The sequence below is a fragment of the Rutilus rutilus genome (assembly GCF_951802725.1).
Source record: "Rutilus rutilus genome assembly, chromosome: 15".
NCBI lineage: Eukaryota > Metazoa > Chordata > Actinopteri > Cypriniformes > Leuciscidae > Rutilus > Rutilus rutilus.
This window is the reverse complement of record NC_140220.1, coordinates 9,122,856-9,141,401: the sequence shown is the minus strand read 5'-3', so window position 1 is coordinate 9,141,401 and position 18,546 is coordinate 9,122,856. Positions and strand designations below refer to the sequence as shown.

At 36.9% G+C, this 18,546-nt stretch overlaps 3 protein-coding genes across 3 annotated transcripts in view; 1 reads left to right on the top strand and 2 right to left on the bottom strand.

Moving 5' to 3' along the window:
• Nucleotides 1-18,546, bottom strand: part of LOC311304700 (serine/threonine-protein kinase pim-2-like) — a 31,979-nt gene that overhangs the window by 7,271 nt on the left and 6,162 nt on the right. The gene's annotated exons all lie outside the window — the stretch shown is intronic.
• The window catches only part of LOC311304704 (5'-deoxynucleotidase HDDC2-like), a 28,642-nt gene continuing 15,325 nt past the window's right edge, over nt 5,230-18,546 (top strand). The window contains exon 1 of the mRNA XM_084431888.1: nt 5,230-5,308. The gene's annotated coding sequence lies outside the window, so the exon portion shown is untranslated. The remainder of the gene's footprint in view (nt 5,309-18,546) is intronic.
• On the bottom strand, nt 15,405-18,545 carry LOC311304703 (uncharacterized protein). The gene is made up of 8 exons (XM_084431887.1): nt 18,384-18,545; nt 17,883-18,105; nt 17,601-17,767; nt 17,378-17,454; nt 17,098-17,271; nt 16,371-16,918; nt 16,198-16,296; nt 15,405-15,593 (listed from the first exon to the last, which is right to left on the bottom strand). The coding sequence occupies exons 3-6, from the start codon at nt 17,617-17,619 to the stop codon at nt 16,883-16,885; spliced, it is 306 nt and encodes a 101-aa protein (XP_084288013.1). The 5' UTR covers nt 17,620-17,767; nt 17,883-18,105; nt 18,384-18,545; the 3' UTR covers nt 15,405-15,593; nt 16,198-16,296; nt 16,371-16,882.

Sequence of the window (18,546 nt, the reverse complement as noted above, 5' to 3'; positions counted from 1 at the left end):
ACGCATTTTTTTCATTTCATAACTCCTGACACAAATTAAGACATAACTGTCACTATAAGTTTCTCAGAATACAATAGTGGTCAAATACTGAAACCTGAGTCTTATATCTTTTTAATGATGTATAGTTTGTCAAGGTATATCATTAAATCAGATTTTTTTTTAAAACAAAACAAAAAACGCTTCAGTGCGTCCGCGCACTGGTGAAGCTTAACAGGTTTTAAGTACTTTTAAAAACAAGTACTTCTGTACTTTTACTCAAGTAAAAATCAGTCTTTTCAACGTTTACTTGTTGTAACTGAGTAATATCACTCAAGTAAGGAAATTGTGTAACTTACTTTGTCCATCTCTGGGCAGCGGATCCTGAACTCGGTCTGAACCGCGTCTGCAAACCTCCTGACCAGCCGTCTGAGAGCAAGCAACTCTCCTGGATCTGCGGTGCTCTTAAGATGGAATATTTCATTACATAGTTTAATAATAATAATCAATGTCTGTGGTCAATTACAGATTTTTACTTAAGTTAAGTTACTCAAATTCAATTCAAGTTTATTTCACATGCAATGAATCACATAAATGTACAACATCACACCAAAAAACATAGCAAATGAAAAATTAAAGCACTCACTTCCTCTATCACCCATCATGTGATGGCGATCAATATCCTCCTCCAAACTGCAATACAATCAATACAAAATACAAAACAACACAATAGAAATCTTTCAAAAATGTAACGTTAACTCTCTATAAAGGATATATCCAAGGCTCCGATGTCCTTCTACAATAAGTCTCCTCTCAGAAATCCAGAAATCAGCTTCGCTCAGAAGTTTCGCACAGAAAATTCTCAGCAAAAAGTCTTGTTGCTTCGCCTCGTCTCTCAAGCAAAAGACACCCGATCGTGCAGCGTAGATCAATACATGCAGATTGCGGAATTCATAAGACGCGTCGGCGTCGCTATAGCAAATCAAATTCGAATCATAGCATGCACGCCCAGATACTAGCGATCGGTTCAAGTGTAAATATTGGCAGAATTCATAAAACGCGTCGCTAACGTTACAGCATCTATATTTTAAAACACTATGCGCGTACAGACAGCGATCAGTTCAAGTGTAAATAGATATGCAGTCAGAATTCATAACCTTCATAACAACTAAAATTCGAATCACGCATGCACGCGCACATCGACTCTGATTTATTAAATCGTTTTCTTTAATATGATATTCATTCTTTCAGACCAGTTTTATTATTAAAACCCGTGGAAAATGCGCGCAAAAAGGCACAAGGGAGAATAAATCGGACATCATATAAATTAATAATTAAATCGGCCCTTTTCCGCATAACCATCAAGGCCAATCAGCTTTCTGTATAACTAATGCGTCATCCAACCGGTTAGTAGTAGTGGTGAAGAAATCCAAATTATTGTTGAATTCTCTATTAAAATTGTTCACAGTTGCTACCCAGTTAACTATAAACTTGCTGAATTTGCTCTGTAAGTGAACGTCGTCTTGTGGTGCCATCATTTTATTATTATTTTTTTTTATAATATTCATTATCAATGTCAGTGGTCTGGTCACATCAAATTGTTACTTTGGTTTCACTTTATTTTGGTCCATTTACCAAAACAGCCTAAGCGAATGTTATATTTGTTTATTTTTCTGATTCATCACATTACAATAAAATCAACTGTATTTAGATGGGAAAATGATTCTCATCTGTTTCATTTCATTAGCCTCCAGATTTGCTTAAAAAAAAAAAAAAAAAAAACACAGAACCATTAAAGCTATTTTTGTGACAGTAACGTCATATAATATATAATATTGAAAGTATTGATTTTAGAAAATATATCTTATTACATACATAACATATTGTGCTTTTTATTTATTTAGTTAAATTACAAACATTTCAAGTACAATGCAACAAAAAACAAAATGAATACAAGGCACTGTAAATACAATTCAAAATGTATAAACCAAAGAATAACAACAACAACTAAAGTATAAATGTACATAATAATAATAAAATAAATAATAAATACAGAAATGAAAGTTTATAATATCAGGGCAGTTATATGTAGCCTATTTGAAAAGCTTTAAAATTTGTATTGTTTTTATAAGCTTTTTGTTTTGTGATCTCATGTTTAACCCTTGTGCTGCATTAGGGACATTTTTGTCCTTTTCAGTTTAATTTCTTTGACCATTTTGGCTGTTTTAATGCAAATGGTATGTAATTTGGCAAAATTGTGACTTTTTGGATACATTTTAAAATTTTGATTCCATTTTGCATAATATATATAACACACACTGTATAGATCAAATAGGAACACTCAGCACCATAATGGCCAAAAATGTCCCATTAAAACGTTGTTTAAAGCCGGGGCCGTCATTAATACATGAATCATGATTTATGTTGAAACATCCTTTCATTTTGAAGCAAAAGCATTATATTTGCATTATATAGTGTATTCCACCAGATGACATCACTACATAGGTATTCCCTATGGGGGGAAATGCACCTTATTTTCCTGGTTTCCACTAGGGGCACAATTGACTGTGTTATGAAGCATTTTAATGGCTCAATGATCTAAAATGATGTTCCTGAGTATGTGTGGATGTCTGAGAGCAATGTGTGTCTGCGTTGACAAAAGTGTGTGTGTGTGTGTGTGTGTGTAGGGCCTAAATATAATACATGATGTTTAGGCGAGTGACAAATCATAATATCCTGAGGTCGTATTTTACCCTTTCTGTCTATACTCTCTCTCCCTCTCTGTGTGTGTGTGTCGGTGGTGTAGGATGTGTGTGTAGGCGTGTATGTGTGTGTGTGAATTTAGCAAGAGAAAGCGCTTCTCACTGCATTGTTTTCTTTCAGTTTGATTTGGCTGAACAAGGACCCCATTTCGTTTTGAAGTTTTTGATATGTTTGATATGTTTATACTTATAACATACATCGACTTGATGCAACCTGGACACATCATCAGTGACGTTACCTGGGGTCACGGAGTGTTTCGGGTCTTTCAAGCATCATACACTCTCACCCAGGCGACCCAGCCGGGGTTGATCAGGCCCCAGCTTGTGTCCAGGTAGCCCTACCCCACCCATGGTTCTCCTCTCCTTATCCACAGCCACCTTGAGGCAACTTCTGCTGACTCCGTGACCTCCTTGATGGCCCTTCGCTTACTGGCCCCTATGATGCCCAGGATTTTATAGGCCCTGCAGAGAGACTGGCCAGCAAACCCTCTGCATCCCACCTCAATGGGCTCACACCGCGCTCGCCACCCATTGTTCCGACACTCCTCCTCTAGCTCAGCGTATTTTGCCCTCTTCCTCTCATTGGCCTCCTCGATACGGTCCTCCCAGGGTACGGTGAGTTCTAGGAGAACGATCTGCGTTTGAGGTCTCTGCGATAAGTAACATGTCAGGCCGCAGTGTTGTGGTGGTGACAATTTCAGTTGCTTCCCCAGGTCAACTTTCAACTCCCAGTCTCGTGCTGTTGCTAGCAGGCCAGATGAGGCGGCCCTGGCAGCTAGTGGTGGCTTCTCCCCAGCCCAGACAAAAGCAATGGTGTTCTTCACTGGGCGAAGGCGCTTGAAGTGGCCAATTCCACAGCTGATGGTATTTGCTATGGCCTTCAGGACTTGTTCATGGCGCCACCGGTAGCAGCCCTCACCCAGGGCCTTCGAACAGCAGCTGAGGATGTGCTCCAGGGTCCGCCTCTTCAGGCAGAGGTTGCAGGCTGGTGACTCCACCAATCCCCAGCTGAACAGGTTGGATGGGCTTGGTAGTACATCGTAGACAGCCTGGATCAGGAACCGTATTCGATGAGGGTCTGCTTTCCACAGCTCTGCCCATGAGATTCTGCGGTCCACTGCATGCTCCCATTTTGCCCAGGCTCCCTGCTGCCACATTCCAACCATCCTGCTGGTCCGCTGAATAATGACCCCATTTTGTTTTGAAGTTTTTGATATGTTTGATATGTTTAGAGAATTTAGAAAAATAAAAAAATTCATGATCATGGTGATCTTGTAGTTTTGCTCTCTTTCTAGCGCAAATTTTGATGTGTAGGGAGACAGGCACAGGTTATAGTCACCTAGTAGAAATCAGGAAAATGTTTGCAATACTGCAGATGTTTGCATTATGTCAATTATATGAAAAATGGTACCAACTGGTGGAAAACTGTAAAAAGTTAATATTTTACCCCAAGGCTTGGTAATGACAGGGTATTTGAATAGAAATTATGATTTTATGATATGACAGTGGGTTCAAAAATTGATATTTTAATGGGTTTAAATAGGAACAAATGCGCTATGTGTGATTTTTTTTTTAAATCTGACGTAGCACAAAAAATAAAAATGCACCAAAAATAATGTTGCTGCTAAACTTTGACATATTCAAGACTGTGATAATCCAAAGCCAAGGTTTTCACTTTGCATTTAGTATATGGAAAATAATTACATATTTGTGTTTTTTCCTCTTATACAAATTGATGGTATCGTCACCAAAACTGGAATTTAAAGGGTTAAAATCCTGAAATTAAATAAATATTTGGTAGTTATGATGAGGACTGATGCTGGTTAAAAGATTTAACAATGAAAGTGGAAAAAAATTATAATATATAATAGTTTTATGGCAGTGTTTAGAGTGGACATTTTTGTCCCTTAATGTACTCAACGTCGTAAAATATATAATGCAGCACAAGGGTTAAACGATATTCTAAGTATATTGTGAGATCAGTGTTATAAAAGGTAATATAGGAGGGTTTCTTTTGAGTTATTTTTGTCTTATGAATATAAAACTTCGCCAAAATAATTAAAAGATTAATGATATAATATTGTTTTTCAGAAAAAGAATTCACAAATCTAATGACTAGGCAATTTTAAATCCTATTAAAATAATAAGATTTACACATATTAATTCCATTAGCTGGTCCAGCAACCAATCGCATTGCATCTCGCGTGGGCCGAGGGTCCGTATCTGCTTTACTTTTCGAAATGGATGATCCCCATGGAGGGAGAACCTGGATTTGTAAAGTTGGGACGGTTGTTTTATCCTCAACGATATGAAAAGTGTTGCCACTCCCATTTATTGCACATTTTCCCTCGAAATTATATTGCACGACCCGTAAATATGCAGGCAAACGCGGTTGCCTACTATATCAGTCGAGCCAATAGTGCGGCAAGATACTGAAATAGGATTATTATTAACCAATCAGATGTAGCTTATTTAGAACAGCTGTTACACGTATGATTCAGCTATCGGACACGAGCAGCAGCTGCGGCGGCAGCAAATTGACCATCGCCAAGGACATTCTTTCTGTGATTGTAAGTATTCATTTAATTAGAATATGATATCTATATAAAATGTTTGTTTTGTACGCTGTGTTGTTAAGCGTCTCGTTAGTGTCGTTTTAACCCTTGTATGGTGTTCGGGTCTGTAGGACCCGGTTTCATTTTTTATCAAGAGAAAAACTATACGATTAATTATTTTTTCAAACTCAGACTCATTGGCCTTGGCTCATTTTCTGTGAAGAATATATATCTGAACACATTTTCAATGACCGTGTGTGTGTGTGTGTGTGTGTGTGTGTGTGTGTGTGTGTGTGTGTGTGTGTGCGCGTGCGTGTGTGTGCGTGTGTGTGTTCTTGTATATGGTTTATGAGGACACAAATGTGTATAATGACATGGGTATTACAACGTAAACATGGTTTATGAGGACATCTGTGTCCTTCTAAACCAAACGGCTTAAAAAACATACTAAATGGTGTTTTTTGAAATAATAAAAAAAAATGCCAAAAGTTTTCTGTGATTGGTAGGTTTAGGGGTAGGGTTAGTGTAGGGGGATAGCTTATACAGTTTGTACATTAGAAAAACCATTACGCCTATGGAGAGTCCCCATAAACCACATATCTGAGTGAGTGAGGTGTGTGTGTGTGTATGTGCGCGTGTGTGTGAGAGATTGTGTGTGAGTGCAAGAGTGAGTTTTGTGTTTCTTAAAGGGTCAAGAAGCCAATATTCTAACCGGAGAGCTAAGAGCTCAAGTTAGAACTGCATGTCATAGAAACAAAATTATAAGTATAACTATCAAACATAGTATTTTGGTTATTTAACTTTAAAATATATATTTTATTGTATTTTGGTTATTATATAATGGTTATTTAACTTTGAAGTGTTATCAATTCAATAAATATTTGAAATTCACAGAAACACGCTGGACTCCCCAAATGTCAATACAGAAGGTCGCTCTCCTACTGCATTGCTCCATTATGATTTCAAAACTGAAATTATGACATATGCCAACCACTGCCTTGCCATTTTGTGGGAATTTGCTGCCATCTAGTGAAATAACTTTGTACTGTATATTCCTTATATTTGGGCCTGATATGAGATGGTCCTCTAGCCTGGTTAAAACCAGACCATTCTCAGTAGTAACTAGGGCTGGGTATCGTTCAAAAAATTTCGATACCAGTTCCTGAACGATACTTTTTTCGATACCAATTTTATGAAATCCATTTTAACAAGATTACATAACACATTACAAACACATCTAAATCATCTCATTTACACGTGTTCGATTCATTAGGATTCATTCACATTTGTGCAGCTCATTTTGTTTCAATCACACTCGTTCGATTTATTTCTATATTAATTCATATACTTATTCATACCGGTCAAAGTTTTAATTAAAAAAACTGTTGAGGCTTATGCATAAATGTTCTAGAAAGCTAATTTCAAGCAACATAAATTGTACAAAATGTATAAATATCTTTACAATTCTAGAAGTTTAATAAAAACATTTATAAAAAACAAAGACAATTATTCTAAAATTTGCAAAGTAAATAATAACGATCAGTTCATTTAGATGCATTCACATAATTGATCATCTCTTCTCTTCACAGATGCATGAAGCTGGCTTTATTCATGACTTGGCTGAGTGTATTGTGGGAGATATTGCTCCTGCAGACAATGTTAGCAAAACAGAGAAGCACAGAAGGGAAAACGTATGATGTTTTTGAGTTTAATTTTACATTTTAAATATTTAGTTTGTGTACATATTAAACATTGAGAATATTTCTCTTTAGGAGGCAATGGTGCATATCACAGGCCTGTTAGATGATGGCTTGCGGAAAGAGATCTACAACTTATGGGAGGTCAGTTAATGATCAAAACGAAACCACAGGACCAAGTTCCTTTTATTTTGGTTCAGAATGACATTATAAACTGGACTGCATCCTATAGGAGTATGAGGCTCAGTCCAGTCCAGAAGCCAAGCTGGTGAAAGAGTTCGACCAGCTGGAGATGATAATACAAGCTCATGAATATGAAGAGTTGGAGGGGAAACCTGGAAGACTCCAGGAGTTCTTCACCTGCACTGAAGGTTTGATCTTGTTTTCTAACTTCTACAAGCTCAGGATCTAATTAGATAAGTAATTCTAAGAAGAGCAAGCAAAGTAAATTGTATTAGATGTGCCCAACAGTGGCCGTTCTGCAAATGAACAAATCGATTCTGTCTCACCACACTCTACAAATATTTGCATGTTTTTGAATAGGCCATTTTGCAATAACTTGTAGTTTTCATACTTGCAATTATTGATTTAAATGCAATAGCTTTAAATTAGGGGTGTAAAGGATTGTAGTTGATCCGCACAGACCCGGCTCCACCGTTCGGCATGCATGTGATTCGCAGAGTAATTGCAAAGTTTGACCATTATAAAGTGAAAGTTTATCATTTACATTTTAGATTTGGTTTTAAGTCCTGCCAATTTAAACACTCAAGCGATTTTAAACCATTCAAGCTCAAGAAGATGACAAAAGACAAAAAGAAAATCGGCTTTAAAAAATATAAATTATATTTAATTTATACACTGACGACTCTGCAGTGCTATTTTACATTTGATTATAAAATTTTTGTACCTGAATACTACTTTTGGAACGACCTGAAAAGTACTGTTTACTTGAATTTTATTAGTTTGGCTAGTAGATTTTGCTGTGGTATTGAAGTACTTAAGGTGTTCTTTAAATAATAAATAGAAAACAAAGTTATATTTGTCTTCCCCCCCCACACACTTTTGTTTGCTGATCCAAAAAATGATCCGATCACTGACTCAAAAAACACAGTATGATCCGAAACCATTCATTTTGTGATGTAATTCACCCCTACTTTATATTGAATATTGCTATTGATCTAGATCAGGGGTGTCAAACTCAATAGGGCCACATTCCTGCAGAGTTTAGCTTCAACCCTAAATAAACACACATGATCCAGCTACTCAAGTCCTTCAGGATTATTTGTAAACTACAGGTGTGTGTGTGTTTGAGCAGGTTTGGAACTAAACTCTGCAGGATTGAGTAGCACAGAACTTGATTTCACCAAGTGCAACATGTTCCTGGATCAACATCTTTGTTAAACACATTCCAATCAACCAATCAGATTTGAGGGACAAGTTTACAGTTCATGTCAAGTTTAGGCTTACAACCAGGGTTAAGTGTTTCTACATCAGTGTGATTCACCTATAATTTTTAGAGAGAACTTTAGCGTAGGGTTAGGTTTAGGGGCAGGGATATGGTTAAAACAGAATGTTGTTCCAGGATAAACGCGTCTAATTCTGCAAAATCAGGACGTGCGAGTTTGGCACCCCTGATCTAGACAGATATACCCCTTTTCCACCAAGGCTGGTGCCAGTTCGGAGCCGGTGCCTACTCGCGAATCAGTTCTTTGTGTTTCGACAGCCAAAGAACCGGTTCTCGGCCAGGAAAATTGGTTCCAGGGCGGCACCAACTCTTTGCTGGACTAGAACCATTCTTTTTCCACGTCATGCTTACGTCGGGGGCTGGGGGCGGGGGTATTGTCGAACTTCTTCTCGAACGTAACCTCCGTCTATAGTAATCCAGACAAGCAGCACAAATGTGTACTAAATGTCTTCTTCTGACCCCAAAATAGGATTGCAAAGCCAGGAGAAACATTTGCAGAAAGACGATGTAGTCCGCCATTGTAATTGTTATGCTTGAAGTTGGCGCAAGCGTTTCTGGGAAAGCTAAGACATATGGCAACATACACAGTGACGTTTCTGAAAGCTAAGATGTATGGCAACATACACAGTGACGTAACGATGTCGTTCGCTTGGCTCTCTAGTCAGTGGAAAAACAAACAGGTTCTGAGAAGGTTCGCAAGTTGAACCAACACCAGTTCCGAACCAGTTCTTTTTTTGGTGGAAAAGGGGTAATAGAGACATTTGTCTTTAGGACATACACTAACTCTTTTGACTGCTATATGACTCGGATGTATTTTCCCATCTCGTGATCACAGGCAGGTTCCATCACCCAGAGGTGTTGAGTCTGGTGAAGAGTCTGAATGAGGAAAGAGCTCGCCACATCACTGCCAAAGGAGATAATGCTGCTGAGAAGACCACTGACACAAGCTCTCACACCCTAGCAACACCATGATCTCCATTCCTGTCAGGCAATGAAGCTACCTCCACACGTCTGTGCACAAGAGTGTTTATTTTGTCGAGATATTCGGTTTTATTATCTTATTTCATTGTACAGAAGCATGGTTTGTGGTTGTGTGATGTTCCCGTTTGTTTGAATGTTCTGCAGGACATGGTTTGTTTCCACGGTTGTAATTTTATTAATAGAAATCAACCTTTTTATTAAAATCAAATGGGAATATGTGAAACTGTGTTTTTTATCTTTTATCAACACAAGGGAAATGTAAACAACCCGTCCTGCAATAATTCGAACAACTTTCAAAATATGTTTGTAAACATAATCAGTTCTACAGTTCTGAAATTTTGACAGAAAAAGTGGAAAGCAAAGCATGAAGCAGGGACAACAAAAAAAGTGAATCGAAGGTCTTTGCACAGACTTTGCCACATTTTACTGTCTTAATGATGAGGAAACAGTAAAATGAATCCTCATGTTATGGTTTATGATTTCAGTTCACCTTTATTTCATGACTGATGAGCCGGGACTTGGTGACTTTGCAAAAAAACGTTTAATGACTAACGTTATCAATGAACGCAGCTCAACACAACACTTTGAAGAAAGATTTTAGTTATGAAATCCTCTTCCTTAAAACAACGATTGACTTAAATGTCAATGTTAAATATGTAAAGCTGCAACACATTTTACACAAATGTATGAAAAAAAACAAAACAGGACATAATAATGCTATACATTTTTGGTCAGTGACAATTATTGTTGCCAATTAATAATTCACACCAGGTATATTAGATAAATTAATAGACTGCAGTAAAACATATATCCTTAATTTGCTGTTTGCATCTGTTATCAGCAAACATGTGCTCTAGTTGTGTATACAGCAGGAAAAGGAGCATTAACAGATTTATGACAGGAAAAAAAGCAAGTTAACATCCATTTAGTTAAACATTCTTTCAAGTACTTCAAGGATTGGATATTCAGCCATTATTTTTGGTCCTGGAAATGTATCATGCTTTGTTGCTGTTAACACAATGTTGAGTTAGTATAAATAATGATAAAGTAACGCAGGACAACACCAAAGGCAGTCTCCTTGAAAAACATACATATATTGTGAAGAAAAGTTAAAGAATAAACATGCTCCACTTGGTTGTTTTCCTTCCGTACAAAAAGAATAAATATTTTGCACGGATAATTCACCAGCAAACATCTGAAGGCATGTATTACTGTGTCATGGTCGTGGGCCCCCGGAGCAGTTTTCACTGTGGTCTCCAGACCACCAGGAGGCATCATAGTTCCACCTGTAGACCTTTAACATCTTCAGCATGAGCGCTCACCGCTCTCAGTTACGTTGTTAGTAGGGGTGTCCTGGGCGCTGGCATGGGCCGCTGATGACAGGACCTCTTCAAAACTGCCTGCACCTCCTGTTCCTCCAACCTTTGACTGCTCACAACACAAAACTCTCATAAAATTGGATAGTGTGTTGACAACAAGCACAGTGAAGTTGAAAACTTCCAATGATAAGCTGATCAATTATTAACAGCACTGAACAAAGTTAGTGTTTGACCACTAATAAGGTCATTTTATGTCAGGCTTACCTTAATGTTTGAAACTGTGCTTTCGACTTTCTCCTCAAAGGACTTGAAACTAGGTGAGTTCCTGTGGAATAAAGACAATTTCGTTTTACGCGTTTCACCAAACCTAATCCAACTCTAAACTTGGTCCATTCAAAAGGAGTCCTAACATCCTCTCCAGGTTTTTTGTTGTGTGATGAAAAAGTTGGTACATGCAGGTATTACCATTAATTAATTAATACCATTGATTTGCTGAAAATTTAAATTAAAATAAGACCAGTCTATAATGCTATGCCATAGTCTCAGACATTGAACCATTTCAGATCTCATATTAGCCTATCTATTCTAAAGAGTTTATGACTCCACACAGTGTTAGAATCAATGTTAGGCTGACACTCATTGAAATTGTATTGAAATATATTAACTGCTCAGATATTTGAACACCCCTTCACACCCATATTGATTATTTATGGGAATCCTGTCTTTAAGTCAGATTTAGTTTCTGCACCGTCACTGTTCTCATGCATCATGCAGATGCTAACCGAAAAGCAGCTATCGCTCATCTCTATCTGGGATCTATGAACACAATATCTTACCCAATGGAATGCGACATTTGGTGCGCATCGGAGATAGGGAAAGAACATTGTAAATCATTTTTGCTGACAGATTATAGGCCATGCAACATTTGGTCATATGAGACTCAAACCACAACAACTGATTTTGTAAATGAATTTTAATACAGAGGTCACAAAAATTATTTGAACACTTAAGTTACACTTAATGTATGAATACCAAAAAATAACTTTTGGCCAACTGGCGTTAAGTTCATTTTTGGTCGATGCATGAGGTCAGTTTCCCTCAAGTTCACACAAATTACAAATACTTTGTCTTCATTTTGAACAATTGTTTTGTCATGGGAAACCTTGTGAAATTTTTTATGCAATGGTATTCATACATTTTTAAGTGTGACTTAAGTGTACTTTTTAGGGCCACTGTATATTACATTTGCTAATGAACATTAACCATTCCCAATACTGCCATTTTTGGACTGATGAAGTAGGCTGAACGTAGCACTCAGGACTGCACAACAATACGATTTATCATTATTTAAACAAAATAAAAAGTTCATTTTTGAAGTAGAAGATATTGATGAAATCCTGAGAAGCAAAAAGCATTACTTGTCATCCAGTGTGAACTGTATCATCATGCGCTCTGCTGCTATAGCTAGGAGCCGATGAGCATGCAAGGCTACACATTGTTCTTTGAATGTTCACTGCAAACATGAGGTAGAAAACCCCCCAGACACATGCAGAGAGACAGCGTCACACACTGGCAACCAAACACACATACCTCATGGGATACAGTACCTGAAGGCCAAACATGCTGAAGTAAAATAAGGCAGGAGGTATTGGATCTACAGTAAAATCAACACTACTTTGCTAAAGTAAATGCAGGACTGAGTAATAAATTAGAACTGGGCTTCATTGATTTTCAGTATTATATCTCTGTAAGTCATTAATGAATAAAATTGTTTTAAAATGCACTAATAAGAGCATACAACAATGAATATCCTTTAACACTTCTGCAAAAGTTCTTATATTTTGCCAATTTTTTATCTATATTTCTGACTTGTCTTCCAGAAAAAATTCCTAAACATCCTTAAAACAAGAAACTCTCATTTGATAAGCACTAATATATATATATATATATATATTAGTATATATATATATATATATATATATTTATTTATATTAAATGACGTATGTGAATAAATATACTGTTATGCATAAATATTAATATAAGATTATTAGAAAAAATATAAATGCATAATATTATTCTGACAGTTCTATTATAGTACAAAATGTTGCTTCTCAATATCTTGTTTTAAGAATATATATTTATTAAGAAAAATGGGTAATATACTGATTTTCTGCAGTGTTTAAGATGGCCATCTTTAAAGCATGACCATTATAAAATAACTCAAACAAACAAGATTTTGGTCTTCGGTCAAAAATGACCGACCCATAGGAAATGAATGGGAAATTGAAAAAAAAAATAATAATTCTCCGAATTTTTGTGTGTACAATCTACAAATCGGCCACAATCCTAAAAAAAAGTACACCGCTGTAAAGGGGTGACACTCTACAACATCAAGAGTGCAAAACAGACCCCCCCCCCCCCCCCCCCCCCCCACACACACACACACATACAAACACACTTTTATACACATACACACCAATAAATTTTGATTACAAAAAAATCTGTTTTGAATTTTTAAAAATCACAGCTTCATCGGAATGTTACGAAACTTGGTGACTTGTATGGCATTAGGTATGTGCACACACAAAAAAATTGAGGTCATGATTCGAGCATGCTAAGTGGTTGTAAAAAAAATAGTCACACTTGTGGTCTTTGGTCAAAAATGACCCCCATAGGAAATGAATGGGAAATTGAAAAAAAAAAAAGATTATTTTACATAAAGTGTTATAATTGAATGAACTGCATTTTTTGTTACAAATTCTGTAAAAAAATAAATAAGTAAATGTGTCCATAAACAGCTGGGGAATTCACATGCCTCTCCATAGAGAACTGTAGATGCCATCTAGTGGTTACACCATGGTTCTACGCTTTCTCTCCATACTCTCACCAGATGGTGCTAATCTGCTTCAAACATTTTTTTTTTTTGAAGGCCTAGACTCTATATTAAACTAAAATACTGCATAAAAAAAATAAATAAAAAAAAATTAATATTTTTATTAATTTCAATGGCAAAAATAGACCATAAATATTGCATAAATATTAATAAATTCAATAAAATGATCTCAAAATACAAAATTAAAAAGAATAAATATTATAGAACAAAAATAAATTGCATTGGTTTTACTGGGATGGAGGAAGTTTCATTTTTAGGCCTCCGGTCACTTCTGACCGGGAAGGCCCAGGATGTGACTCCGAAACGAAGACTGTCTGAGGGTTAATCTTTTTATATGAATATCAACATATGTGAGATTTAGTAAGTTCAAACAGTTTTGGGGCTTAATTGATCTAATTTTGTGTCTCTGGAAGTGCCATTTAATGGCCCATACCCGCGGACCCCCCTAGGGAGAGCCACCAAACATAGCCTTGACACAGAGGAATTAATGCTCAGTGCCCTGCTTTATAGGCTAAGATGTATGTCTTTTGGGATGGGAGGAAACTTGGATACCCAGATGAATAACACATTAATGAGAAAATTAAATCTAGGAACTTCTTGCTGTGAAGTGACAGTGCTAAACACTGAGCCACTATGCAATCTATACAATAGAATCAAACCTAGTATCTAACTAAATTTGAAATAGCTTAAATTGAGCGTATTGTACTTTATGAGTTATTCACCTGAAAAAATGTCTTCTATATATATATATATATATATATATTTTTTTTTTTATTCTCCCTAGGTGCAAAGAGTGTCTTCCTGATGAGTGGTTCTGTGGGGACTGTGATGTAGTGCGTCACAAAAAACAGCCACTCCACAACAGGGAATGCCTGATTAATGGGTTTTTTGAAGCCATTCCTCCAACCTCATGCATCATTAAAGGGGAAAGTGGATATTGCACCCATGAGCAAGGTATGTTCCCACGAAATCCCTAATTTTGCTGGATATGTGTGTCTGCAGCCAGTTACAGATAATGTAAATGAATGGTTTTCTTTATTTTTGCCAGCTTGCATTTTGCTCCTGTGAAGGCACAAACTTCACTGTGTTACCAGGCAAACCAGTGATTTTAAATACCATCAATGGTAAAAACAATTGACTATTTAGATTTCTATTGTAGGTTTGATGTTTTTCACACTAGTGTGCTGCGGCATGATTGCAGTAGTGTAAAAACCTATGTTATAGCACATGGTATTATCATTAAATGAAACAAAGACAGACATCTTTTTATTTTTGACAACAACTAGCAGTAACATCCTTCCAGCATGAAGTCCAATCAACACAGCTGTTTGGAATTTGGTGAATTATACAAATGTAAACCATGTAGGTGTGATATTTCTCTAGAAGTTAGGTATGAGTGCTATACTGAGACAATAGGAACTACATTGCAGTGTCTCTCAACAAATCACAATGTGCAGAATGAACTTACTGTTGTAAAAATAAGTATGTGGTAAATGTGCATTTATCATTTTTTATATTTACTTTTTTGTTCCAAGGGCGTTTTGACTTGCATCACATGTAAACAGTGTGAAAGATGTGCCATTTTTCTGCCTGTGATATTGTTTTCATTTAATTTGTATCTATTTTGTCTATTATTGTTTGTTACAGTTTTGTCTTGTTTTGTATTTGTTATTGTTGCATAATAATAAATCCATATTAATAATAAAAAAAATATCCCAAGGATCCCAAAACAAGTCCAAACGAAAAAGCCCATTTACGATTTTCTTTAACGTTTATTAAAAATATACATGCAACATTTCAATTCAAGAGATACAAATGTTAAATAAAATATAAACACGTTCTTGCTCAGACGTGGACGGGCTCTGAGTTTCTGTCAGGTTGGTGTTGGACTTCTGGCTTCGGGGTCAAGTCTCTAGCTCAGAGCTCTCAGCAAGTATGTTATTTCCTATCCAAAACAAAAAGTATACGAACAAGTCAACTCATGAATGTTTTTTTAGAGCTAGAACAGAATTGAATTCTGTTTGGTTTACTGATTCTGTTATTTTCCTGTTTGCTACAGGGATGCCGCTTTAAAGGGGACCTATTATGCCCCTTTTCACAAGATGTAAAACAATTATTTGATGTCCCCAGAGTGTGTATGTGAAGTCTTAGCTCAAAATACTCTACAGATCATTTTTTATAGCATTTTAAAATTGCCAAATTTTGGCTTGTGCAAAAACGCACTGTTTTAGTGTGTTTCCCTTTAAATGCTAATGAGCTGCTGCTCCCGCCCCCCTTTTCAGACGAGGGAGGAGCTTCTAGGACTACATGACAGCAATAACAAATCCATCACACTTTCATACTATGAAAATGTCTGAAACTGCAAGTAATGTTGTTCAGCCGTATATGTATGAACCAGAATCGGACAGTGAAGGAGAGGCTGTAGAAGAAATTACAACATAGACTGCAGCAGGAAGTTTCAGAATGGTTAGTTGATGTTTTAATGTAGTTAATATGGAGATATTGATTCATCGATTAGCATGTTCCGTCATCATAACTCAATAACTCACTGTAGGTGTTCGTGTGGGAATTGCTGTGAGATTCCTGTTGATGATGTTGCTTGTGCACGACCAGCATTTTCATTGTAATGAAACGCAGCCAGGTATAGTCTGCAAGTGCACAGACACAATTCAGGAAAATAGCCTATAGTGATGTAAAGTTATTTTAACAGCAGTTCAATTACCTGCACAACATTCCAAGAAATGGGAACGCCACATTTTTTGGGGCAAACCGTAGAATGACACTATGAAATGACTCCAAAGATGAAGTCTGGTGATGTGGACTTAGTTTGATGATGTCCTTCAAAATCCGCGTGTTTGTCATCACTTTCTCCAGCTTGTAGAATGCCTGAGTTCCTATGAGAAATTATACAAAAATTGCATTAATTACAACTAATAACTTTAATTTGAGGTTATTTACACTTTGACTAACAGTCCCTTTTTTATTTGTTTATGTCGTGTTGCATACAAATAATACTTGTTTACAGTATCATACTGGCAACAAGCCACTGGTTTCTGTCTCTGCTTCCCTTTAGAGGATGTAGACGAGCAGGAAAGTTTGGATCCTCATGAGTGTGTACGTTCCTGACATGGTTCAGAATCGATTTCCATTTTGCCACTCTTTCTTGTCCAGTGGTTGAAGATGATGCAGTCCAGTAAATGTGGTTTTTAATGCTTCTCTGCCATTTCCAGTCTTTCATCTTGGAAATGTTTTCAAGTTTCCTCGCAATCCCTGTAAATAAAAATATAGACGAGCATTTTACTGCTGAGAGTAAATACAGTGATGTTCACAGTTTGCCAGTACTAAATATTTGTGATATGCCTATAAACTGTCACAATTTCTTAATTTTCATATTATACCCACTTATAAATCTATGTAATTGAATTTGTACGATTTATAATGAATAAAACCTTTTTAGATGTGCCACACATCATAAAACTGGTACGTTCTCTGAGGTACTTTTGTATTTGTGGGTGGCGGTCAGTTACAATACACTCCAGAGTAACACCACGAGCTTCCAACAGGGCAAGGCTCCTCTGTAATCCTTCTTTTTCCATGTGGTAGCTTCCTCCCACTTCGTTACTCTGAAATAGACAAGTAGGGAACGAAACAATCATCCTAGACAAACCAGAAGTTTTAAACTTCTCAAAATGTCATTTTTTTTAAATACTGATATTTCTTCTCTCCCACCTGAACCAGCTGTGTGTCCACAACGGTGTTGGTCTGAAGGTCCATCAATGTATAGCTTCCAAACTTTGCAGAGTGGCCTTTGAAAGAAATATTACAGAAAGCATTATTACCACGAGTGCATTGAATTCAGTTAGACACTACCTATAACTACTATGCATGTTATGCTTCATGATCCGGAAAATACCCGAGCATCCATGCATCCTTCTTATTTACAACTATGTACCTGGTGAGTCAGCCCTCATGTCACCTCCAACGATGACCCTTTCCCTTTCACTCAGGCGATCTAGCGTCTCATTTTGCCAGCGCGTCCACTTGTGCACTATAGCTGGCTCAACGTACAATCGGCGCGAAAGGTGTCCAAAAAAGCTGCAGATTCATTGTAGAGCATATCTGGTGACACAAAAAGTGGCCAAGATTATGTAGCACATTATTAGTTTTAAATAATACATTTTAACATGGTAAAGTGTTAATAAAAACTTGTTAGTGTACTTGATATTTCATTTACCTTTTCGAATTTGTAGAATGAAGCCCCACAAAGATATACTGCAGCAGAAACATGGAGGTTCCCAGCTGGAGTACTGCCTGCGTGAACACTGACAGTTTTTGCAGAGTTGTTCAACTCGTATAAAAGTTCCGATTTTTGGAGAACGCACAAGAACAGCTCCGCTTGTAAACCGGTGACACCTCAAACAGCTCCGGTTTTATGAATGGGACAAGATGCTTGAGCACTAAGAAACAAAAACTCATATTGGTTAACAAATATTAAATACAAAAGTAACAAAATATAATAATAAAAAAAATATATACAATTCTGAACCAGGGGTGTTAAACTCAGTTCCAGAAGGGTCAACAGGCACATCTTTTTTAATGAGCCTTCGAGAGTTGATTAGCTGCCGCCTCAGGTGTGTTTAATAATAATTAGAGGTAAACTCTGCAGTGCTGTGGCCAACAAGGAACTCAGTTTGACACCCCTGTTCTAAAACAAATGCACAGTTTTGAAACTTACGACATGTCTGCTGTCTCCGTTAAAGTTGTGTCTGTCTCTGCTGGATCAAATGTATAATCTTGCTCTTCAGGTGCTACTGCAGATGATGTGTCCATTAGGGTTTCTTCGTCATCCTCTTCCTCCAGTTCCACACGAGGTCTCTTTGATGGCCACTTTATAGGTG